The 27,548-nt window shown below is 36.3% G+C and overlaps 1 protein-coding gene across 16 annotated transcripts in view; it reads right to left on the reverse strand.

The window, feature by feature from the left end:
• Window positions 1–27,548, reverse strand: part of Prrg1 (proline rich Gla (G-carboxyglutamic acid) 1) — a 134,305-nt gene that overhangs the window by 19,898 nt on the left and 86,859 nt on the right. For all 16 annotated transcript variants that reach the window (NM_027322.2, NM_001289683.1, NM_001164275.2 and 13 more), the window contains one exon: window positions 14,244–14,404. In NM_027322.2, coding sequence (NP_081598.1) covers window positions 14,244–14,404 — 161 coding nt within the window. The remainder of the gene's footprint in view (window positions 1–14,243; window positions 14,405–27,548) is intronic.

Below are 27,548 nucleotides of genomic sequence, written 5' to 3' on the forward strand. Positions count from 1 at the left end.
TGTTTAAACCATATGTCAGAACAGGAACACACCCATGGGACAGAGGACACTGTCTATTTGTTGTTCGTACCAATGTGGCCATATTGAAAAAGTCTCTCTCTGATTTTCACTATTATTTATTTGTTTAATTGGCTTATTGAGAAAAACTGGCACAACCTGAATGATTGGGGCTTCAGAGGCCTAGATTTTGACTCTAACAACTCTGGTAACACTCTTGGGAAGTTTGTTGTAAATAGCTCACAAGGTTTATAAGAAAGTTAACCTGGTATCATAGGGGACACAGAATGCCTCCCTCCCTACCAATCCTTTAAAGATCCAAGGCCATAAGAGGATGAAGCCGTAAAATTTTGGAACTCTTAGATACTAAGGTAACCTGACCTCATTCATTAAAGGTAAGAATTTTGCATAAATAAATCAAGTGGACACTTTTAATTTTGCTGAGAACAAAAGAACTTTATATAAAACAGTTGAAACTGAAAAACTAGTGAACTTGCTCTGAGGGCAATACAGGTCTCAGTATAGTGACCCAGCAACAATCACCAGTCAACAGTCAATTCTTTGAGCTGCTGCTATCCAGGTGAAGCTTACTGAAAAGATACTCGATAACATCATCTTTCCCAGCCTCTACCTGGAGCATGTTGGCCAGAAAGACAAACATCTTCTGGATGTCTTTCAAATGAGGCTTCAGACACTGGTGCTTCAGGAAGCTGCAAAGATGAGCATCCCCTTTGCTAAAAGCAGGCAGATACAAGTCCTGGAAACTGTCATTGACAGTCATCTCTAGGTGGAAGGCACATTCCATGGATGCGAGGCCATTAACCCATTCATCACTGTCTGGCTTCTCAATGTCACAGAAGGAGATGTGGCCTCCTTGCTCATTCTGAAGTGTTAGGAAAAGTTCAGTAAATGTCCACCATTCATGAGACTTACTCAGGAAGAAGCGGGTGAAATGTTTTTGGTTCAAACCTCCGAAGTCACAGAAGGCAGCCATGGACAGGTAGATGTAGGAGACATAGAGCTAGGACTGGATGTGGCTGTTGATGGCACCTCGCAGTCAGGATGGTTGTTTTGCATCACTTGAGAGGATAAAGTTGCAGTCAGGGTGGCTGGCAAGATCAGCAGTGGGTAGGCCATACTCACTCGGGAAGTGTGGAGAGGGCACCAGTGGTGCTGGTGTTGACCTCGCCTGCGTTGAAATTCCATTTCAGGTGTTGGGTTAACCTGAGAATGAAGGCCCCTGGCTTGTCTGAGGTGTAGCACAGGAAGGAAGTAATGGTGGCAGCGGCAGTGGTGGAAGCTGTGAGAGGGGGAGGCAACACCTGAAGGAAGTAATGGTGGTAAAATGTGGGGTTGGGGTGGGGTGGATTGTTAAAGTGTCAGAGGTATAAAGGCTGCAAAGGGGGTTCAACTGTTCATGTTGAGGCGGAAAGGTCAGAGGTTAGGGTGTAAGTTCTACTTTCTGTAGCAATACAGATGCAGTATTATAAAAGTTATTGGAGCCAGAAAAATGATTCAGGAGATAAGGGTGACAGATATTAACTCAAGATACACAGTCTGAGTTCAACCACCAGGACACAGATGAAAGGAAGAAACTGGTTTTTTTTGACTTCCATCAGAGCAGCGGGCCATAGCACATATATACCCTAGCATAAGTGAGCCAATGCACACAAAAGTGTTTATTTTTAAAAGTTATTTATAAATAAAATACAATGGTGTTTTAGTAAATCATCTGGATACTTCCCCACATTCTTTTGTATTTATTAATTTTACAGATATGCATATTTTGCCTATATGTATGTCAGTGCATCACATACATACAATACCCACAGAGGCTCTCAGATCTCCAGGAACAAGCCTTACTGATAGAATGTGAGCCACTCTGTTGGGTGCTGGGAATCAATCTAGGTCCTTGCCAAAAGCAGTAAGCACTATTAACACTAAGCTGTCGCTCCAGTCTCAAAGACCAACTTCAAAACATTTCTTAAATGTAGATTCATACAATGTATATGAGTATTTATATAATATGTATGAATGTGTACTATGTACATGTCTGGTGCCAGTGAGAAAATGTTTTGTCACATGGTGTGGAACTGGAGTTCACCACTACGGAACGTCTACCCCGGAGCTCTTGACTCTAGCTGCATATGTATCAAAAGATGGCCTAGTCGGCCATCACTGGAAAGAGAGGCCCATTGGACACGCAAACTTTATATGCCCCAGTACAGGGGAACGCCAGGGCCAAAAAGGGGTAGTGGGTGGGTAGGGGAGTGGGGGTGGGTGGGTATGGGGGACTTTTGGTATAGCATTGGAAATGTAAATGAGCTAAATACCTAATAAAAATGGAAAAGGAAAAAAAAATCAGCGGCATGGGCTGGAGAGATGGCTCAGTGGTTAAGGGCAACTACTGCTCTTCCAAAGGTGGTGAGTTCAAATCCCAGCAACCACATGATGCCTCACAACCATCTGTAAAGAGATCTGATAACCTCTTCTGGGGTGTCTGAAGACAGCTACAGTGTACTTACATATAATAAATAAATAAGTCTTAAAAAAAAAGAATCAGAGGCAGGTGGAGGCAGGCAAGCCCTGAGCTCCCTCAGTTTTCTATAAGACTTCACAGACTTGCCATTATTAATTTTAATTTAGTAATAATTGTATCATCTAAGTACTCTCTTTTCGTTTATTGTTCATTATCATGGGCAGTTTTCATATTAACTCTATTGTCTTAACAATTATAAGACCATGAAAGTGAAATTTTCGAAGTTCTCTTCTGTCTTCTGTGTTATGTCTGCTTTTCCTTCAGTATTAATTCTATTTGTTCATTATGGTATCTTTCTCATTTTCATGTTAGTGAGTACAACTAGTCAGCACAAAATGTATAATTTCTTTATATAAAATTGTGATCTGATAATGGTTTCCTTTCATATACGTGTGTAATTTTCTGTGTGAATAAATATTTTCATGTATTGAGCCACAATTTCATTATAATTTTAAACATCTCTGAAAGTGCATGTTATTTATTGAATACATGATACATGCTTTAAAAACCACAGGGGTCTCCTCCTATCAATCACATGCCAATTGCTTTTATGATCATAAAGAGAAAAGAAAATAATGAAAAGAAAGTAATAACACTTAAGTATAGGAAAAACTTTAGCCTATGTTGTACAAAAGCATATTCTTAAGTACAAATGGTATGTTTACCAAAAGTCCTATTTTGAGTAATAACTGAGCCTCCAAGTGATTGAATGAATAAACCTAAAAATATTCAAATTGTATAAAACTGGAAAGGGGAAAATAATATCTCAAAATAGAAAATTAAAATTCTACTTTAAGTATTAAAACTGAGCAAGGCAACACACACCTAAATCAAGCAAAGGAAGAAGACGCCTTTTTAAAGGGACAGCATTCAGTGAAATATAGACAAAATAAAATTCTAAGACAGTGGTGGTACATACCTTTAATCCTAGCACTTGAAGGACTGAGGTAGATAGATGTCTGAGTTTGAGGCCAGCCTGGTCTACAGAGTGAGTCCCAGGACAGCTAGGGCTACACAGAGAAAGCCTGTCTTGTAAACCACCCCCCCCCAAATAAAATAAAGTAAAAAAATCCAGCCCATTTTTATGAGTGAAATATATCTAATTAGTAGTCTAGGACATAGCTAGATTAAAGAATATTATTCTTTTTTATCTGTAGTGATGCCTTCTCTCTCATTCCTGATATTGGTAATTTGTGTTCACATGCTAGGCACATACTATTAAATATTTATTTGGGGCAAGGGGATTGTAACTTTTACTTGCCGATCTCATTTTACTTATCAGTACAATTTTTAAAAAAGACATTATCTCACTGTATAGCCTTGGGTGTTCTGAGATTCAGTATCTAGACCAGGATGGCTTCAAACTCATAGAGATCTGCCTGCCTCTGCCACCAAGTGCTGGGATTAAAGGTATGCACCATTGTGTCCAGCTTGGATCTTTATGATACAATCTATTTTTCAGAGTAAAAAAAATTTTTTCTGTAGTTTTAAGGAAGTTCAATAGCTAGATAGAAGTACTTATCATTTTTCTGTTCCTTTACAAATACTCTAGATATACAATGAAACCTCATTAATATACATAATTTAAAGACAGCTCTCTCAAAAACGGTGTCAACACCACACCTACTAAATGTCTAAGGTACACTTATGGTTGTCCCTTCTCAAATAGCAGGGAATCTCAACTTCTATATTTCTTTTCTGTTAGTTTTATTAGGTTTCTTTCTCTTCTAGACATCCTACCTTGTTTTTGAGGGTATCATCTAACATAGTATGCTGTATTTTGAGGAGTGGACTAGGAATCAAAAGCCACAACTTTCTTCAATTCCAGTAAAACAAAACAAAACAAACAAAAAAATACCCAAAAACTAATAAACAAAAAAACCTAAACCAACTGAACACTAGCATTATTATTAACCTTCACAATCCTGGTTTAAAGATGGAAACATATTAACTTTGTCTATCCCAAGGGGTATTCAAAACGCACTGTAAAGAAATAAAAGTAAAAATAATATTAAAGTTATTGTAGTGGTTTGACTAAGGAATGTCTCCCACAGGCTCATGTATTTGAACACTGTTCCTCATTTGGTGGCACAAGTCTTGGGAGGTGGTATAGCCTTGCTGAAGGAGGCATGTCACTGAAACAGATTTTGAGAGTCTATTTTATGTTTTGGGTTGTAATCTAATACTATATTATTTATCTTCTTGCTCCAAGAAAACATCTTCAGCCACTAAGGTTCCTTAAAGCTAACTGTCAAGTCCATTTATCATGTTTCTATCCATTGATTCAGTTTTTTTTTTCCTGATTTGGCACATCCTTACTTTCTAATACTACAAAAAATGCCATCACTATAATCAATCATTTCTTCAAAGAATTCTTATTTATTTTCCAGGCTAGGGATATATATATATAGTAGCTCAGTATAGAACACTGCCTACCCTTTATTCAATCCTCAGCTCCACAGAGAAAACAAAAAAGATATAGAACTAAGCATCAGATATGATTGTAGAAGTTTGATAAGCACATAAGCTATTTCCAGATTCTTTAAAGTTTGAGGTCAACTATCCTAGAATCAAGCAAAGTAAGCTTTACATTATTTGTGAAAAAAATGTTCTGAAACAATCACTAGGATTTTCTTCACACTAGTACAAGATTAAACAAATCAGACCACAGAGATTCTTTATGCCCTAAAAATACAGGTAAAGGCTGGAGAGATGGCTCAGTGGGAAAAAGCATTAGCAGAGACTATAAACCAAGCTTGGCCCTAGATCCTACCCAAATAAAAAGCCATATGTGGGCTTCGAGTTTCCATCTGAGCCAAGAGCTGATCCTGTGTCACAGCACTCCTTACCCAAATATTGTCAGGAGAGAGCCAGTCTCCCAGGAATGCTGACTCACCTGTGAGCACAGGTAAGACTACCACTTCTGCTCAGATTCCTGGCCCAAGGGGGACCTGTCCTGAGACATCAGGACACAGGAACTAAGGAACAACCAGGGACATGATTCTTCTGGTTTCAGTCTGCACCCTGTAGTTGACCCTGTGCCACATCTCTCCATACCCAAATTCCTCCAGGAGAGAACTGTTTTCACAGGAGTTCTGACACACAGGCTTGCAGTAGGGACAAGTCATAGAGACAGCAAGACCAGCTAACACAAGAGATAAACAGATGGCTAGAGGCAAGGGCAAGAACATAAGCAACAGAAACCAAGGCTATTTGGCATTATCAGAACACAACACTGAGTCCTGGATAACCCAACACACCAGAAAAGCAAGACTCAGAATTGAAATCACATCTCATGATGATGATAGAGGACTTTAAGAAGGACATAAATAACTCCCTGAAAGAAATACAGGAGAACACAGGTAAACAGCTTGAAGCTCTTAAAGAGGAGACAAAAAAATCCCTTAAGGAATTGCAGAAAAACACAACCAAACAGGTGATGGAATTGACCAAAACCATTCAGGAGCTAAAAATGGAAGTAGAAATAATAAAGAAATCTTGAAGGGAAAAACCAAGGAGATAGAAAACCTAGGAAAGAGATCAGGAGTTATAGATGCAAGCACCACCAACAGAATACCAGAGATAGAAGAAAGAATCTCAGGTGCAGAAGATAGTACAGAAAACATTGACACAACAGTCAAAGAAAATGCAAAATGTAAAAGGCTTCTAATCTAAAACATCCAGGAAATCCAGGACACAATGAGAAGACCAAGCCTAAGGATAATAGGTATAGGAGAGAGTGAAGATTCACAAGTTACAGGGCCATCTTCAACAAAATGATAAAAGAAAACTTCCTTAATGTAAAAAAAGAGATGCTCATGAGCATAGAAGAAGCCTACAGAACTCCAAAGAGACTTGACATGAAAAGAAATTCCTCCTGTCACATAATAATCAAAACATCAAATGTACTAAATAAAGAAAGAATATTAAAATCAGTAAAGGAAAATGGTCAAGTGACATATAGAGGCAGACCTATCAGAATTACACCAGACTTTTCACCGGAGACTGTGAAGGCTATAAGATCCTGGCAAGATGTTATACAGACCCTAAGAGTACACAAATGCCAGGACAGGCTACTATACCCAGCACAATTCTCAATTATCATAGATGGAGAAACCAAGCTATTTCATGACAAAACCAAATTTTTACAATATCCTTCCACAAATCCCGTCCTGCAAAAGATAATAGATGGAAAACACCAACACAAGGAGGGAAACCACACCCTAGAAAAAGCAAGAAAGTAATCTTCTTTCAACAAACCCAAAAGATAGCCACACAAATATATATAAACAGGAAGCAACAATCACTATTCCTCTTAACATCAATAGACTCAATTCCGCAATAAAAAGACATAGACTAATGGACTGGATACATAAACAGGATGGAACATTTTGCTGCATACAGGAAAGGCACCTCAGTATCAGAGAAAGGCACTACCTCAGAGTAAAGGTCTGGAAAACAATCTTTCAGGAAAATGGTCCTAAGAAACAAGCTGGAGTAGTCATTATAATATCGAATAAAATCAACTTTCAACCGAAAGTACACTCCATACTCATCAAAGGAAAAAACTACCAAGATGAAGTCTCAAATCTGAACATCTATGCTCCAAATCCAAGGGTGCCAACACTCATAAAAGAAACTGTATTAAAGCTTAAAGCACACATTGCACCTCATACAATAATAGTGGGAGACTTGAACACCCCACTCTCATCAATGGACAGACATATCATCGAAACATAAACTAAACAGAGACACATTGAAACTAACAGAAGTTAAGAACCAACTGGATTTAACAGATATCTATAGAACATTTCATCCTAAAACAAAACAATATACTTTCTTCCTGGCACTTCATGGTACCTTCTCCAAAAGTGACCATATAATTGGTCACAAAACAGGCCTCAACAGATAAAAGAAGAATGAAATAACCCCATGCATCCTATCAGATCACCACGGACTAAGGCTGGTCTTCAATACAACACAAACAACAGAAAGCCCACATACACATGGGAGCTGAACAGTGCCCTACTCAATAAATTGGTTAAAGAAGAAATAAAGAAATGAAAGACTTAGAATTTTATGAAAATGAAGGCACAACATACCCAAACTTATGGGACACAATGAAAGTAGTGCTAAGAGGAAAACTCAGGTATGAATGCCTCCAAAAAGAAACTGGAGAGAGCATACACTAGCAGCTTAACAGCACACCTGAAAGCTCCAAAACACAAAGAAGTAAATTCACCTAAGAGGAGTAGAAGGGAGGAAATAATCAAACTCAGGGCTCAAATCAACCAAGTAGAAAGAAAACAAACTACACAAAGAATAAACAAAACCAAGAGCTGGTTCTTTGAGAAAATCAATAAGTTAAATAAACCCCTAGCCAGACTAACTAGAGGGCACAGAGACAGTATCCAAATTAACACAATCAGAAATGAAATGGGAGATATAACAACAGAAACTGAGGAAATTAAAGCAAAACAAAACAACAGACCCTACTACAAAATTCTATATTCAACAAAACTGGAAAAGCTGGATGAAGTGAACAATTTTCTAGACAGATACCAAACAGTAAATTTAAATCAGGATCAGATAAACCATCAAAACAGCCCTATCACCTCTAAAAAACAGAAGAAGTCATTGAAAGTCTTTCAACCAAAAAAAAAAAAAAAAAAAAAAAGCCCAGGACAAGATGGGTTTAGAGTAGAGTTCTATCAGACCTTCAAAGAAGACCTAACACTAATAATCTGCAAACTATTCCACAAAATAGAAATAGAAGGAACATTACCCAATTCATTCTATGAATCCACAATTACGCTGAGTATTCTTCCTTGGAGATGGAATGGTTTCTGTCTAATCAGGAACTTTTCACAATTTCCTTTCATAGAGGACTTCATAAGAGATTTTTCCTACTTCTATCAAGTTTAATGCTGTAAAGAGATTTTAAAAACTGGTTGAGTGTATATTATTTTTAGCTTCAGAAGATCTCATGTATATTTAAGAGGTATTTAACTATTATAAATTATTTTGATGAGTTAAAAATGACAATACTAAGTTGTATATTTTAAAATAAATTTTATTAGTTTAATAAAAAATAAAAAAGCCATATGTGATGGCACACATCTGTAATCCTAGCATTCCTTCTGTAATATGGAAAATGGAAGTGGCAGTATAGTGACAGAAAAAAGCAAAGTGAATAAAGATGAGAACTCACTCCTCCAAATTTATCTTTTTTTTCTTTTTAATTAGATATTTACTTTACTTACATTTCAAATGTTGTCCCCTTTCCTGGTTGCCCCTCTGAAAACTCCCTATCCCCTTCTCCCCTCTCCCTGTTCATCAACCCACCCACTCCTGCTTCCTGGCCCTGGCATTCCCCTACATTGGGGCACAGAGCCTTCATAGGACCAAAGGCCTAGCCTCCCACTGATGAGTGACAAGGCCACCCTCTGCGACATATGTACCTGGATCCCCTGAGTCCCACTATGTGTAATTCTCTTTGGTTGCTAATTTAGTCCCTGGCAGCTCTGGGGGTACTGTTTAGTTCATATTGTTCCTCCTATGGGGCTGCTGGCTCAACTGGTTGTTAGCATGTAGAAGAATGCAAATCAATCCATTTTTATCTCCTTGTACAAAGCTCAAGTCCAAGTGGATCAAGAACCTCCACATAAAACCAGATACAGTGAAATTAACAGAAAAGAAAGTGGGGAAGAGCCTCGAGCACATGGGCACAGGGGAAAATTTCCTGAACAGAACACCAATAGCCTATGCTCTAAGATCAATTATTGTCAAATGGGACCTCATAAAATTGCAAAGCTTTTGTAAAGCAAAAGGTACTGTCAATAAGACAAAAAGGCCACCAACAGATTGGGAAAGGATTTTTACCAATCCTAAATCTGATAGGGGACTAATATCCAAAATATACAAAGAGCTCAAGAAGCTGGACTCCAGAAATTCAAATAACCCCATTAAAAATGGGGTACAGAGCTAAACAAAGAATTCTCAACTGAGGAATATTGATGGGCCAAGAAGCACTTGAAAAAATGTTCAACATCCTTAATCATCAGGGAAATGCAAATCAAAACAACCTTGAGATTCCACCTCACACCAGTCAGAATGGCTAAGATCAAAAATTCAGGTGACAGCAGATGCTGGCGTGGATGTGGAGAAAGAGGAACACTCCTCCATTGCTGGTGGGAATGCAAGCTGGTACAACCTCTCTGGAAATCAGTCTGGCAGTTCCTCAGAAAACTGGACATAGTACTACCTGAGGACCCACCAACACCATTTCTGGGCATATATCCAGAAGATGCCCCAACATGTAATAAAGGCACATGTTCCACTATGTTCATAGCAGCCTTATTTATAATAGCCAGAATCTGTAAATAACACAGATGTCCTTCCACAGAGGAATGGATACAGAAAATGTGGTGCATTTATACAGTGAAGTACTACTCAGCTATTAAAAACAATGAATTTGTGAAATTCTTAGGCAAATGGATGGACCTAGAAAATATCTTGAGTGAGGTAACCCAATCACAAATTTATCTTAACTCTACACAGACACACATACACACACACATACATACATACATACATACACACACACACACAAACGACACACACATACACACACACACACAAACACAACACACATTTTCGAAAAAAAAAGGGAAAATTGTCAAGCAGAAATATGAGGCCTAAATAAAATAGCTATAATTCAGCAGCTGAAACGTGAATGAAATATATTTATTTTAGGAACTGTCTGTTGTAGGCACCACAGAGCACATAATCTCAAACCTAAAAATGTTTGGATAATTAACATCTATAAAGGTGAAATGTTTAATTAAAAATAGTACGGTCAGTAGGTGGCAGAGTTGAGACACCAAATTAGATCTATCTCATTTTCTGATGTTTCAGAATGACATCCAGAAGCTGGGCAGTGGTGGCACATGCCTTTCATCCCAGCACTTGGGAGGCAGAGGCAGGCGGATTTCTGAGTTTGAGGCCAGACTGGTCTACACTGTGAGTTCCAGGACAGCCAGGGCTACACAAAGAAACACTGTATCGGAAAAACAAAACAAAACAAAACAAAACAAAAAAACAAAAAACAAAACAGAATGACATCCAGAAAACTTTTTCTACTTCTTTTTTATTGAAATATAAAGAACAAAAAAAAAACCCTACATATTTAAGATGAAATAGAATATGGCTTAGTAGAGCACTTGCTTAGCGTGAAACCAGTAAACTTAACATGCACAAACATAATGCTGTGAATTTCAGGTTGGAGTGTAGGTCAGTCTCTGGGTTAGGCCTGCAATTCGCCTCCCCCCAAACAAGATGTACTTATGTGAATTTTCATGTCTAGTCAGCCACTTCTATCAGACCTCAGCTTTTTATGTATCCTATGTGTGTTACATAGTAGTTATTTAGCAAGTAACATCCACATAAATCTGAACCACTCATATGACCACTAAACATGTCTTTCCTCCCAATCTATAATTAAACGTGCACACTCAGTTAGGTAGAGTTACTCATCAATATTTCATGAATTCATCTACTAAATTCATATAATCTATACTTAAGGATGATGAATATATCACAAAATCTGTTTTAAGTAAGACATTTTAGTATGCAAAAAAATAGGAGAAAGCAAATCTCAAAAGCTAATCTTTTTTTTTTTTTTTCTGTTAACTAGTACTTTCCTAGGATGTAACAAACATGACTCTCAAATAGTTGCCTTGAAGCCCGTTAGACATTATTACCTTGACCTAAATGCCTTCCAATAACACCCTATTATAAATGCTATCATTTTTATAATGTAAATAATTTTGTATGACAGGCTTAGAAACCATAGAGAAGGCAGAAAACCAATATTAACACAAAATCCATTTTAAAATCCATATCTCTCATCTAACTCATGAACAAAACTTAAATTACTTCATCTGATGTTTTAAACATGTTTTATAATTTCACAATTGATTACTTCTTGCCTCTATCAAGTATTTATTTTGTCCCTAGTTTGTGTCAGAACTTTGTAGCTATGAACCAAACAACTGAGAAATAGTGCTGTCATTGGGCAGAAAGCAAACAAGTAATGAATAAAAAAATCAATGTCAGATGGTGATAAGTGCTGGGGGAGAAATCACAGGAGACAGAATACTTCCTTACTGAGAAAGTGAAGTTTCACAATGACCTCAGGCATATCAATTTGCAAGTGAAAAGAACAAGGGTCAAAGACTTAAGAGTGGGCACTTGCTTTGCATTAACTGTAAAGAAGCAGAAGAAAAGTACTACACAATCACTAAGGAGATGGAGTCCTTGGAGATGTGAGGTTTCTTCTGTAGGGAAGTGTTAGTGCAGGGTGCAAACAACTGTACCTTATAGGTGATTCTGAATTCTTTGGGTTTTACTGGAGGAGATATGAAGCCTTCACGGAGATTTGTGTTGCTTTGCTTTGGTTTGCAGTGTTGTTCTTACTAGTATGGCCAGACTAGCCTAGACCTCACTACATAGCCTAGGCTTCATTCACAATCTTACTCACCTCCTGAGTATTGATTGCTTCTATAGGTATGAACTACCATGCATAGTGAAGAAAAGTTAAAATGTTATTTTAGTCTGCCATTTCAAAAATTGTGCAGATCAGTTAGATGACTAAGTTGGTAAAAGTACCTGCCACCAAGTCTGATGACCTGCATTCAAGCCTTAGAATTCACATGACAGAAAGAGAAAACTAACATGTGCAATTGTCCTCTGGCCTACGGCATGTGCCTCTCCCTCTCCCTATAAAAGAGCTAAATCAATCAATCAATCAATAGGAAAATCTTGAGTGCTCAGAGAAGTGGAGGTGGATCTTGGAAAAGTTTGGGAAGTGAGGGAATACGACAACATTGCACAAAATTCTCAAAGAACTGATGAATAAAAGAATGTAAATTTGAAATTATGTGGTAAGGATAAAAGATAGACTTAAGATGGTAGTAGCAATGTATTAATCATACATTCTGTTGCTAAGGAAAATACCTGAAAGAAACAGTTTAAAGGAAGGGGATTAAATTTTGCTTATTGCTTAAGAGGTATCAAAGTATGGCTGGTAGGATATACTGCTTTGAGTCTGAGGCAAGCATGGTAGAGGAAAATGTGGCAGTCTACTCACCTCATGGTAGTCAGATAGCAGAGACAGACAGGAGGAAGCAGAAGGACGATACCTTTCAAAGATACACCCCTAGTGACCTACTTAGTTTTCTGAGGCCCTAGCTTCTAAAGTTCCCAGTAGGTGGAAACTAAACTTTCAATATGTGAGCCTGTAGGGTCTCTTAGTAATCAAACCATAATAAATGGTTTTGATGTAAAGAGGCAACAAGTACATTGGTGAAGTTACTACTTACCATGGCAAGAGCAGATTATTTGGGAAGGAGTGCAAACTGAAAAAAAAATCCCAATAAAAATACTGATAAAATACTTTTTTTTTATGCGAGACAATTTAATACTAAAATTCACATGACAAAGGCAGCTCACTGTCTCTTTGGTAGGTAAGAAATTTCACAAACTACTGTAGAATACCATAACAATGTAGAACTACTTCTAATTTATATTAGAACATAAAACAAATCTTCTGAAAGTGGAAGGATAAACTAGAACATAAAAATCTAGAAATAGATGAAGTACATATGGAAACAATGTATATCTAATGAAGGATAACTAAGTGACTGTGAAGAGGGGCTGTTTGTTAAGGGGTCTTTGAGCTACATAGCCATACAGAGGAAACTATACCAATAATTCAGTATATATATGACAATAAACTACTACTTGTAAAACCAGCAAAGCTTATGAAGAACATAGCTTGTTAATTATAAGCAGATTTTGCTTTTGCTTTGAGCATGAGAATCTGGCAATTTCTTTGAGGCCCTTTCTCTCTCATCTTGAGAGCCTTATCAAACAAAAGATCAAACCCTCCTTCTTTAAAATGTATGTTCTCACTGTTCCTATGGCATAGTGAATGCCCCTACAGCACATGATATACCACTTAATTAGCATAGAGTATTATTTTTTTTTGGTGCGCAGGCAAGTATCTTTACACAATTGCTACCTCTGGTGTTGTAATTTACAACTGTATAGAAGATTTAGAAAATTTACATCCTTGCTTCTGCTTTCACAACCCTGTTATCTTTGAATAGCCTGCAGTCAGAGTAAACTGAACTAATTCAGTCTTGTGAAATGTGGAAGAAGAAACCAAAAGTATAGAGAACTAAAGGAAATGCTTTTTGATTCTATATTTGGAACCTGGGGTCTCAAGCATATGACGGAGGCATCCTACCACTGAGCTGTATACCCCAGCCTAGGAGAAATAAAACATCAAAGCATTAACTGTTCCCCATACCTTCTACCCTCTCTCTCTGATTAAGCACTGAGAGGTAAAGACACCACCTACTTTATAGATCAACGCCTTCTGTGAACCAGATGCCTTGCCACCATAACTGTTAGCTAAGCAGAACACTGTGGAAACATGGCCCTCAAAGACAGACCAAAACAGAGGGAAGTAAGTGTAGTTTTCTCCTATACAGAACATTATTTATTAGCTGTTACATGGCGACTTCTTCAGCAAATTAACTTTTAGCTAGAAGCAATTCATGTTCTTTGGGAATGTAGGTTTCAGAATATATGGAATGGTAAGTAATGCTGTGAACATGTTTTATGTTGCCAGTATACTTACAGTTTTTTCATGATTTTCAAAAGCCTCTCTGGCTTCTTCATATGTACAGATTTCTTCTCTGCACTCACGCTCAATGTTGCCCTGTCTTATTTCTTCAAAAAGCCCATTGGCTCTTGGGTAGCGTTTTAGTACTGAGTTGGCTTTTTCTTCCGTGAGGAAAACTAAAAAAAATATATAATAATAAGCATAAAAAACAATAAGAAACTAATGTGGGAAGTTGATATATAAGAAGAAAATTTCCAGATGCTCCTCAGAAATCACAGGCAACCTTCTAAACATCTTTCAGTAATTTAGGAGTGAATTAATGTTTAACTTCAAACCAAAGCATTTGATAGCTTTCTCATAATGGGAATATCTCCCGTTAGTCAACATGGGCAAGAACAGTGACATAATTAACCATGTTATATTCAGACTTTAGCACATTCTAGATGGCCAATGGATGTTTAAAAATAGCAATAATGATATCACTACTTATATTCATTACTGTAAATGGATACCCAAACATTCTGCAACCAAACCAAAAGCCAGTCTCTACACGATATCTCTGCCTACCTAAAAATAAATACAAATCCAAATGAACTAATAATATGAACCTAGAGAACCATTACTTAAAGACTTAACATAGTAAAAGTCCCATTACATATCTTTCTAACTAGCAAAATAAAGAGCATATTCCAAAGAATTTTCTGAAATCAATGAAATATAAAAGATAAATTTATCTACATCTTAGTCCAAAAAAACAGTAATAATTTTGTCCTAAATAAACAAGTTAAATATAGTGTAGCTGTACTTCAAGGCATTCAATCTTATTTCATTGTCCTTAGGAGAGGAAAAGAAAAGAAAAGAAAAGAAAAGAAAAGAAAAATAAAGAAACTTCTGATGAATTATATCTTAGAAACATTCAGTGTGAACTTGTGAAATCCAGTGGAATAAATGAGTCACAATAAGTCACCTTGGGCTACACAGTGAGGCCAGGTCTTGGAAGAAAAATAGTTGGTTGGGAATATAGTTCAATGGTAGTACACTTGCCTAGTGTGTCTATAGCCCTGGGTTCAATCCCCAGCACTGCAATAAATAAATTAAATAAATGAACTAACAAATTTTAAAAAGCAGGCACTGATTACACCATAGTTATGTTTACCCTTTATAGGGGAGGGGTGCATTTACATTTATATATGAGAACATTTAAGTTCTACTTTTTTTTTTTCTGAAAATGTCTCATTTGCCTGGTGTGTAAATACCATGCCACCATAATTTAATCTCTGTTAATATAAACAGATTAGAAAATTTCCATTATACAGACTTCTAACATGGAAAAAAACACATTACATCAGTTGGAAAGATAGTTCAGGGGTTAATAACACCTGCTGCTTTTGCAGAGGACTTAAAAGTTTGGTCCCCTTATGGCCTGGCAGTGGTGGTGCAAGCCTTTAATCCTAGCACTTGGGAGGCAGAAGCAGATGGATTTCTGAGTTTGAGGCCAGCTTGGTCTATAGGGTGAGTTCCAGGACAGCCAGGGCTACACAGAGAAATCCTATCTCAAAATAACAACAACAACAACAACAAAAAAGTTTAGTCCCAGCACCCATATAATGGCCCACAAACATGTGGAAGTTTAGCCCCAGGGGCTTCAACACCCCCTTGGTCTCTGGACAATTGCAAACATAGACACAGATCACAGAAACACAGACACAGACACAGACACAGACACACACACACACACACACACACACACACACACACACACACACACTTGCAAAATACATCTTGAGTGGGTTGGACAGATACTGGCAAGGATGTTGAAAAGGGGGAATACTCCTCCATTTTTGGTGGGATTGTAAGCTGGTACAACCACTCTGGAAATCAGTACAGCAGTTCTTGAGAAAATTGGACATAGTACTACCTGAGGAACCACTAATATCACTCCTGGGCATATACCCAGAAGATGCTCTGACATGTAATAAGGACACATGCTCCACTATGTTCATAGCAGCCATATTTATAATAGGGAGAAGCTGGAAACAAACCAGATGTACTTCAACAGAGAAATAGATACAGAAAATGTGGTACATTTACACAATGGAATACTACTCAGCTATTAAAAACAATGACTTTGCCGGGTGTGGTGGCACACCCCTTTAATCCCAGCACTTAGGAGGCAGAGGCAGGCGAATTTCTGAGTTTGAGACCAGCCTGGTCTACAAAGTGAGTTCCAGGAGAGCCATAGCTATACAGAGAAACCTTGTCTTGAAAAACCAAAAAAAAAAAAAAAAAAAAACCTAAAAAACAACAACAAAACGAATCAAACAAAACAAAACAAAAAACCCAATGACTTCATGAAATTCTTAGGCAAATGGACAGAACTAGAAAATATCATCCTGAGTGAGGTAACCCAGCCACAAAAGGACAAACATGGTTTGCACTCACTGATAAGTGGATATTAGCCCAAAAGTTTGGAATACCCATAATACAACTCACAGACCATATGAAGCTCAAGAACAAGGAAGACCAAAGTGTGGATGCTTCAGTCCTATTTAGAACGGGGAACAAAATAATCATGGGAGGTAGAGAGAGGGAGGAACCTGGGAGGGAGACAGAGAGGGAAGGAAAAGGGGGGCAGATCAGGTATCAGGGGAGACAGGGGAGAAGTATAGAGAGGCAGGAAATTGAACAGAGGTGTGTAGCAGTGGGAGATGGGGGAACTGGGGTAGCCACTAGAATGTCACAGAATCCAGGAAAGCAAGAGACTCCCAGGACCCAACGGGATGAGATTAGCTGAAATACCCAACCAAGAGAAGAGAGAACCTGTAGAGACCATATTCAGAGGTTAAGCACGGCCTCCAGTTGAGGGATGAGGCCACCCCCCCCATCTCAAAAATATTAAAACAAAATTGCTCCTGTCTAAAGGAAATGCAGGGACAAAGTCTGGAGCAGAGACTGAAGAAAAGACCATTCAGAGACTACCCCACCTAGGGATCCATCCCATCTGCAGACACCAAACCCAGACACTATTGCTGATGCCAAGAAGCTTGCTGACAGGAGCCTGATATAGTTGTCCTCTGAGAGGTTCTGCCAGAGCCTGACAAATGCAGATGCAGATGCTCATTGTCAACCATTAGCCTGAACATTGGGACCCCAATGGAGGAGTTAGAAGAAGTCAGTTCAGAAGAAGCTGAAGAGGTTTGCAACCTCATAGGAAGAACAACAATATCAACCAACCAGACCCCCCAGAGCTCACTAGGACAAAACCACAAACCAAAGAATATGCATGGAGGGAACCATGGCTCCAGCGCTTATGTAGCAGAGGATGGCCTTATTTGGCATTAATGGAAGGTGAGTCCCTTGATCCTGTGGAGACTCAATGCCCCAATCAATGTAGGGGAATGCTAGGGTGGTGGGTAGATGGGTGGGGAAGCTGACTCACAGAAGCAGGGTGGAGGGGAGATGGGATAGGGGGTTTGCAGAGGGTAAACTGAGAAGGGAGATAACATTTGAAATGTAAATAAATAAACTAACAAATTAAAAAAGAAAATGAAAAAGATAAAATAAAATATAATTACATAATTTAAAATAAAGGAGTGAGCTGGAAACATGGCTCGGTGGTTAAGTGTACTTGCTGCTCTTGCAGATGACCAAGGTTGTATTCCAAGAATCCACATGGTAGTTTAGAATTATCTTTAACTCCAGTTGCAGGTGATCAAATGTCCTCTGACCCTGTACAAGCACCAGCCATTCAAACATTACATGTATGTATGTATGTATGTATGTATGTATGTATGTATATATGTATATATGTATGTATGTATGTATACACACATATATAATACATATATATATATACATACACATATATACAGATGTACATAAATACATACACATATGTGTATATATATATATATATATACATATATATATATATACACACACACATATATGTGTGGGCAAAGCACTCATAAAAAATCTTAAACATTGTATTAAATGATATTAGTGGCTCAGTGTTTAAGAGTGCTTGCTATTTTTTGATAAGACCCAAATTCTGCTCCCTCTTTTGGCCTTCAGGGTATCTATATGCATGTGCACAAAAACATAGATAGATACACACACACACACACAAATACATCTTTTTTAATCCTTATGGGATTTTTATTTTCTTCTTGCATTAGATTTTTAAGATCTGGTTTATATTTCATATATATATATATATATATATATATATATTTCATTTCAATCCAAATGCTAAATTTGAATTGAGAAAATTTAATCTGCATTTGAATTTCATAAAATGTAATCTTCAAAGTAGATACAGCAAGACTGAAAAGTTTTCTAAAACTGAGCCAAGTTTTAAAATCATCTTCAACAGGTGCAGTCATATTGACAAAATGGGTGCATCATTTTCAGGATAATTGATTTCCTTTGAAGCAAACATGACAGTTTTAAAATTGCATGACTTCAAGTTATTCAAGTCTTCCCTCCTGCTCACCATACAACTTTAGAAGTTGCAATGAATTTGCAATGAATTCCCAGGAAATCTTAATATTACTGCAGTTTGTGAGTTACTACCCTCATATCAGTTCCTCAGAAGACAAGTTCTGAATGTTTATGAAAATCCTGGATTAATAGATTTAGACATATTTAACTACAATTATTAAAGTCTTTAACACCTATTTAACATACATTTTATAATTCTCTTTAAAATAAGTATGTCTGATATTGTTTTGACTATGGTATCCTATTCAAGACTCATTTAACTAAATTGTAACATGTCAGCTACTGATCGTATTTATATCCTCTAAAATAACATAGAGGTCTCCTCCAATTAATAGATGATACCAAATTTTACTGAGAATTCTCTTTTCTAAGAGAAAGTTTTCTTTTTCCTTTTTTACTTCTTCATCTGTTTGTCATCTAAGTGGATATGATTTTTCTGGACAAACCTTCCTTCATAAAGTGGCTAACTCCTAAAAGTAGATATCAAACTAGCTGGAAAAATGATATATCAGGACAGATATCTCCTAGTATCAGACTAATCAAATTACCAGGAGCATTCTACATAAACATCTCTTATGTATTTCTTCTACCAAGAAGCAAGGTAACATAATACTAAGAACTCTAGATCCTGGCAAGTAAACTTTATCTCCTTGCCAAATACAGTTAATTAGAAGACATTACATAAAGCAAAAACTTGAGCAACAGTAAATACATAGTATAATAGGTAAATTTTATATATCAGGAAACAAGTAATAAGAACAAAGTATTTGACAGTCTTTGAAATAGTGGACTAGAGGGTTAGAGATGGCTCAGTGGTAAAAAGCACTGACTGTTCTTCCAGAGGTTCTGAGTTCAATTCCCAAGCAACCACATGATAGCTCACAACCATATGCAATGGGATCTAATTCCCTTTTCTGGTGTGTCTGAAGAGAGCGACAGTGTACTCACATACATTAAATAAATAAATATAAATAAATAAATAAATCTTAAAGAAGAAAGAAAAAAGATTGTTTTAAAAAATGGTTTGGAAATCTAATCGACTCTACATTAGCATAAAAGAATTAGAGGCCTGTGAGACCCTTCACTGGGTGCTTCACCAAGCCTATCAACCTGATTTTGATCCCTGAAATCCACAGTAGAACATAAGAACCTTTACATTCACACTTCATGGACCATATGAAATGTCCATACATGCATACATGTGCTCTCCCCCCCAACAAATAGGCAAACAAACAAACAAACAAACTTAAAACAACAAAGAAAAAGCACAAGAAACACACATACCAGCAAAGCCCAGAAAAACACAAAATTGGAAACCATAATATACAAGCAAAATACTAGTAAGATAATAAGTCCTTAAACAAAGCAATGCAGAAACAAAGTCTACAAAAATTCCATTGTATTCGTTTGTGCTGGCCATCTACTGCTGGGCATGGGGCCTACTCTTAGGAGTGGTTAATATTCCAGTGAGGACTCCTTTGAGAATTTTTCCTTTGCAAGTGGTGTCAATTGTAGTTATCTTCTTGGTTAGGGATGTCCACTTCCCCCTCTCAAAGCTAGGACTCTATCTGGCTTGAACCAGTGCAGGCCCAACACTGGTACAGTACTCAGGCTGCAAGGCTTGCTTTGGGACATTTCCTAACTACATAGAGTTTCATTAGGAATTTAAAATTAAAACCTAGTGGCTAAGGGTGTAGCAGGATGTTAATGTTTTCCACATGTAAGACTGTGTGTTCAATCTTTAGTTTAAAAAAAAAATAAATCAAACCAAAGCAGTGATATTCGAAACTTGAGCTAATTATGTCTTTCTGCCTTTCTCCTTAAGCTGTATGAGTTAAATCAAATTTGACAGAAATCATATATATAAAGTCATGGATCACCTGCTAATACCATTATATAGAATACAAATGAGCTTTAAGAACTCCTTAAGATGTTATTTACAGATAAGCAGTTTTCTCTCTAAACAAACAAATACGTGTTTTTAAATCACATTCAGCAAGAAAAATTCCAACTTAAAAATATTTCATATACAAATACTCAAAAATATTAATTTATTGAGAAAAACATACCTTTTCATTATTTCAAATTAAGCTTGTACTCTCTCTTCAAAAGAAACAAATAACAATAAATGAAATAAAAGAGTTTTTCAAGTGATTGTCCAAATTACTGAGTTAAGCTAAAATAAACAATAAATACCAGCACATAAATGTGTTGAATTTAATGCACAGGTTAGTAAAAATTGGTATTTTAAGCATTTAAACAACAAATAATCTTTAGCCACGTAAGATTATATCTGCAATGTTGCCAAAAAAAAAAAAACCCCAAAAAAAAACAACAACAACAAAAAAACAAAACAAACCAAACCAAACCAAAAAAACAGAGAAGAAAGCCTGAAGCTAGAAAGCTCTCTATTGCAGTTATCTCATTGGTTTTATCATGGTTGGGTCTGATTTCACTGAAGGAGACAGTATTAAACATTTACATTTTAAAGTGAACAACATTCTTTGTCTTGGGGTATAATCACTGAACAAAACTATGCACAATGAAAACGTGACAACTGAAGATGAGGGGCAGACTGACCTCTGCTCTCAAAGACAAAGATTAAAGACATACAGAAAGAACTCTACAGAAAAACTTAATACAATGGGTTCTTTTGGTGGTCAGAAGATAAGAAGATAGACATATTTTTCTACTGGGTGTGTATGCTTTGGAGGTGGTAGAGGGACCAATGAAAATTATCTGTGTTGGTTTTGTAAGGAGTGGCAGGATGGGGACATGGGGAAATGGTGGTAACAATTGTACTGGGAAAACAGAAGTGAACAAGAGCTTGAATTGAGAAAACAAGGGCTATAAAGGAATTCATAGGTAGGGTTCAAGTAGAAAATAGCTGGGCAATGAAAGCAGGATACTAGCAAATTGCTGTGTCATGGAGGTGCCTCATCTTAAACTACCACATTTGAAGTATTTAATACTCATTCAGGGTTTATTAACACAATACTAGAAACTCAGATATACCAACAGAAGAGAGTAGGGGGTGATGGAAGGGAAAAATGGAAAAGAAAAGGCTTAGAAAAAGGTCCCTTCTTATAGACAGGTTAAAAGATACTAAGATTGCTTTAGAGCAATGATTGCAAAATGAATGGAGAGGAATGGTCGGAAATGAAAGCTAAGATTACAAAGTATTCTCTGTGGCCATTTCACTCACCATGCATCTTTCTCCTCAGTCAAACTAAATCTAATCAGTACTAAGGATTGGGTACATCTTTGATCCCAGCATTCTAAAGGCAGAAGAGGGCAGATTTCTGTGAGTTCCAGGCCAGGCAAAGCTTTATGGTAAGACCCTGACTCAAAAACAATAAACAACAAAAAAATGCCGCCAAAACATGAGATTTCATGGATTCATGGAGTATATATATATATATATATATATATATATATATATATATATATAAAATCAGTTATATGCCTTCTGTTTAAAAAAAAAAAAAAAGAAATGCCCAAATCTCGTCAGTCTACAAACTGGCCCTTTTGGGTCTCCACAATTTTTCACCTAATACTTCCTTTGCTTGGCGAACTCCTTTTCTGTTGTTTGTTTGTTTGTTTGTTTTTTGAGACAGGGTTTCTCTGTGTAGCCTTGGTTGTCCTGGAACTCGCTTTGTTGAGAGGCAGGCGAACTCCTTTTCTAATGTAATACCTTCTAAGCATTTAATCCATTTCAACTTATTAGACAGATTTGCTATGGAATCTATGTTTAGATAGAAAAATCAATTATACTCGTAAGTTTTGACATGACATTGGTTCCTCTTCAAGAATATAAATATGATTGGGAAAACCATGTGCTATTAATGTTTGGTTCAATGTCTGTGGTTTGTATCACCTAGTAAATATCTCACTGTGGAATATGATTCAGTAAGTAGAGAGAAAATCAAAGGAAGAATGAGAGAAAATGAGAGACTCAATGAAAAGATAAATGCAGGCTTCTAATTATGATGTGCTTCAATTTTAATGTCTACATGCTATATAAAATATACTTTCACTTACATTTATTACATATATCTTCCTGCTTTTCATCTAAAGGAAACTACCTTTCAAACTTTATAAAACATTTCTCTTTATTTTTCCCTGAGAGAATATATTCACCTGTTTTATAAGAACTCTCTGATTTCCTTTAGTACAGTGGTTGCCAACCTTTCTAAGACTGCGACCCTTTAATGATTCCTCATGTTATGTTGACTCCAACCATAAAATTATTTTCATTGCTACTTATTCGCTACTTTTATGAATTATAATGTGACACAAAATAGGCAATAATCAAGAACATGAAAATTAAAACATTCTGATAATAACTTACTATTGTGTTATGGGTAAGCATGGGAAAATGAAATGCTAGGTAGAAAGGTATGGAACCTTCATGGGTTTCCTATGAAAATATTGTTAAAATGGAAAGAGAAAAGAACTCATTTATGTACTATGGGAAGCTTATACTTGTTTGGGTAACAGATATGACCCAAAGTTGTTAAATAGTGAACAAGGTAGAAACTAAGATGTCACAGCAAACAAATCTGTAAAGAAGCAAAATCCTAAGCATTTGTTTTTCAGTAAATTTGGAATGATAGTATCAATCTCATAATGAGATATTGTACATAGACTAAGTTTTGCTAATGTTCAAGGCTTAGCAAAAACTGGATAGCCAGTAAGTAATAATATGACTTATGGCTGTTATTCCATGTAAATAAAACAACAGATTTATTCAACAGATAATAAAATGTACAGTGAAAATATGGAATGAACACAGACAGGGCTGGCTTATAATGAGGCTGTCTTAATTCCCTTCAATTATACATTGACATATGCTTGTTACAGTATGCTGTGATGAGGCATGGATATTTGGGGGATATAATCAGGTTTTAAAGTTTCAGAAATTCTTTTGAATGTAATTGAGGGCTTGTTTTATAAATACCAAGTATCTGTAACAAAGTAAATATCCCTTACTATAATTTCTATTCTTACTTTTATTTTTTTAGTTGCCTGTTGATAGAATCCTCATTGGAATTTTAACATCAGGCCACACAGAAGAAGCTGCTGGGAAAGGAAAATTACATATGCAATAAGTTTGTTAAGATTTGGAAGTCATGCAGAGTAATAAGAAATGTAAAATTGGATTAATTATATTTTATTGAATTTAGGTAGATAATACAGGTGGCTATTAAAATATTTGATGTTATAATTTTGGACATTAATAACATTGTATTTAGAAGTATTCATATAAATCCAATCTCATGAGGCAAAATATGAGAGGTTATATCCAAATGTGCTACAATACATTTTATGCTCACTTTACAGTGGAGCCCCATTCCTTTATAGAAATCAAAAGTCCTTTTATGCTATCCATATCTTCAAGCTAGACTATGAGATGTTAATGTCATTGAACATTGAACTAACATCGAACATTAACACTAAAAAGTACACCAGAGAGATTTAAACTGAACTAGATCAATACACTGACAGGAACAAGAAGTGAAAGCTAGTTATTCTGACTGCAAAGGAAAAGAAAATACAGCCCTTCAGGAGTTACTTAGAGAAAGATCTAACTCCTCTCACATAAACAGGTTTCAAAGCAGTAGCCATCACAATTATTATCATGGTGGATATGAGTAACCAATAAAGCATCATATGATGTTCAGAATAATGTTCATAGACAGTATGTGTATATGGATCTAATTTAGAACTGCTTGCATTTCCAATGCTATACCAAAAGTCCCCCATACCCACCCACCCCCACTCCCCTACCCACCCACTCCCCCTTTTTGGCCCTGGCATTCCCCTGTACTGGGGCATATAAAGTTTGCCTGTCCAATGGGCCTCTCTTTTTTTTTTTTTTTTTTTTTTGGTATAGCATTGGAAATGTAAATGAGCTAAATACCTAACAAAAATGAAAAAAAAATAGAACTGTTTACACCAAAAAAGTGCAGAATTTTGTGCATGCTAGGCCAGTTCCCTGCTTCTAAGCTTAAAAATAAGTGGCTTTTTTAAATAGAAAAATTTGTTTTCTAAATTTTGCCACATAAACAGGGCTTGAACTCAATGCTATACTGAATATTAGAAAGGTTATTTACTACTGAGCTTCACTTTTAGCCCAGGTTTTCAAGCAATCATCAATCCATAATACTTACTCAAATGGAAAATTTGTTCCCAGATAATGTTATATAAATGTTAGTGTATCAGAAACTAAATCTATAAGGAGTATACAAGTTATTAAGAAAGATGATTATTTTTTTCTGGAATAAATCTCTGATGTTTTATTTATTGTTGTGAATTTCTCATACAAGACTGGACAACATGCAAAGTATCTGCTAATTCAAGTTTTCTGCCTGCAATATGAAGGCAGCCTTTAGTGATATAGTGTTCAAATCTAAGAGATCCACCTTTACCAACCTTCTGTTGAAGTAAGGACAAGGGAAGAATGAGAACCATGCTATGGTTAATAGGCTCTGCATTTGGAAGTAAGAAATATTAGCTTCTAGTACTGCTTTGGTACTAAACTTGCTGTATGACTCTAACATTTGCATTTTTTTACTTCATTTATCAGAGTCTGTTTCTTAATTATTGAAGTGTACGTGCTGAATGTGATTTCTTAAAGTTACGACAGTAAAGATCTCCATCACTGGAAAGATGCTGAGAAAATGGAATGCTGTGTAATATGCAAATCTTAGGGAGCATGTATATACTATTTATTAACCAAAGCTTCACCATCCCACAAACCAACACATGTACATACACAGAAGAAAACTCAACAAAATATCATTCCTATTTAATTCAATGCTTAAAAGAATTTTTTTTAATTTTATAAATTAGCCAGGAATGGTGTTGGGAGCCAGCTGTGGTGGTGCATGTCTTTAATCCTAGCCCTTGGGAGGCAGAAGCAAGCAGATTTCTGAGTTAGAGCCTGCCCAATCTAGTCTACAGAACAAGTTCCAGGACAGCCACGGCTATGCTGAAAGACCCTGTCTTGAATGGTCTTATAAGGTGTCACTCTTATACTCCCACATATTCTTTCTCATAAACCAGAATAATATTGCTACTTCATTGTGTCTGCAGACAATATAATGCCTTCAAGTTTATTTTTTATTCTGACATATGTATTAAACAGGTACTTCTTATCAGACTGATGGAAATAGCTATCCTTAGGAAAACAAAGCTTATTAAAATAAAATTATGAAAATAAAAGATAAATAAAAATGTTTATTGCATAAATAAAAGACTTCTTAGGCCATGTTCTTTTATTTAGGAATGTAGGAAAACAGAATAGTTTTCAATACTATTTTAAATAAACAACCTATTTATGAGAACTACAGGTTGGTGCTACGTGACTGCTGCATTTATAATTCAAAATTTCTAGTAAGGTTATACCCAAACAGGTTGTCATAAACTCAATTCAAGAGTTCAGGGATTTAAAAACTAACTTGAAGTTGTGGAATGGAGCACCTGAACCTGGAAAGTCTAAAGATTTCAAAGAAGAAATAATTGTTATTAAATGCTTTAATGTGTCAGACCTGGTTCCTAAGGACATGATGGGTATGATGCCGACAAGACTTCAAAATTAGCATTGGAATACAGGAGGCATAAAATAAGATTCCAGGTGACAGGCAAACTTCCTGGAATAAGTCTGGAGAATGCTGCACAGAATGGATTTGTATAACAGAAAAGACAAAAGAGGTAATGGATATCTATAAAGCTGATAGTCTTTAAAAGCAAAATAAAAATGGTTTTCTGCAGTGACACTAACTACTTTGATAAGGTTTTTCTGTAAAAGCTAAATTTTAGTTCTTATACTCAGAGGTCTTTTGTTTAAAGATTTTTATGGTGCATAAAGAAAAATGAGATACAAAGAAATTATCTAATAAAGTCTCCCACAAAGGAAGGCAAACAGTTGACTTTTCTTTGAAGGAGTGTTAAAATATGTAACCTCTTACAAAAACAATTCCTCATGAAATGGCAGATGATACTACCACTAACAATTCTGTTCAATTTTTAGCAGTTACATCAATTTATTTAATGTATGGTATGTTAGCACATTATATTTCTACACCATGGACAATGACTTGCCTAAAGAAATAAAATGTAAAAGTACAGTGGTCTAATTGGGCATAATTAAATACACAGTGAAGTAGAGTCATCAAAACAGGGATATCCCATGATGGCTATTTCTCCTGTAATTAATGTCTCAATTATATCAAGGTATAAGTAGTGTTAGTGCTTACATGGACTACCACAATAAAACTTCTGTCTTAGTTAGGGTTTCCACTTCTGTAAAGAGAAACTATGACCAAGGCAACTCTTATAAAGAGAACATTTAATTGTGCCTGGCTTACTGGTTTCAGTCCATTATCATCATGGCAGGAGGCATGGCAGCATCCAGGCAGGCTGGAAGGGCTGAGGAAGGTCTCTTTTACACTAGGAGGAGTTTCAAAGCCCACCCCAACAGTGATACACTTCCTTCAACAAGGCCACACCTATTTGGACAAGACTACATCTCCTAATAATAGCACTTTCCATAGGACAAGCAGATTCAAATCACCACAACTTCATTTGGATTTATGAGTCTTGTCTACATTGATTATATTTCTGTCTTAAATGGATGAAATACTTATCTTTAGTTAATGGGGCAAAAGGCAGTCATATATAACTCATTAAATCTGAGCAATAGTTCTGAGCATGAAGATTTATGCTATAGTATTATTTTATTATCTACCAACATAGACAGTATAATACGTATTCTTTGTGACTGCTACAGTCTAGATTTCTAAGAATGAATAA

Source organism: Mus musculus, chromosome X (genome assembly GCF_000001635.26).
Source record: "Mus musculus strain C57BL/6J chromosome X, GRCm38.p6 C57BL/6J".
Classification (NCBI taxonomy): Eukaryota; Metazoa; Chordata; class Mammalia; order Rodentia; family Muridae; genus Mus; species Mus musculus.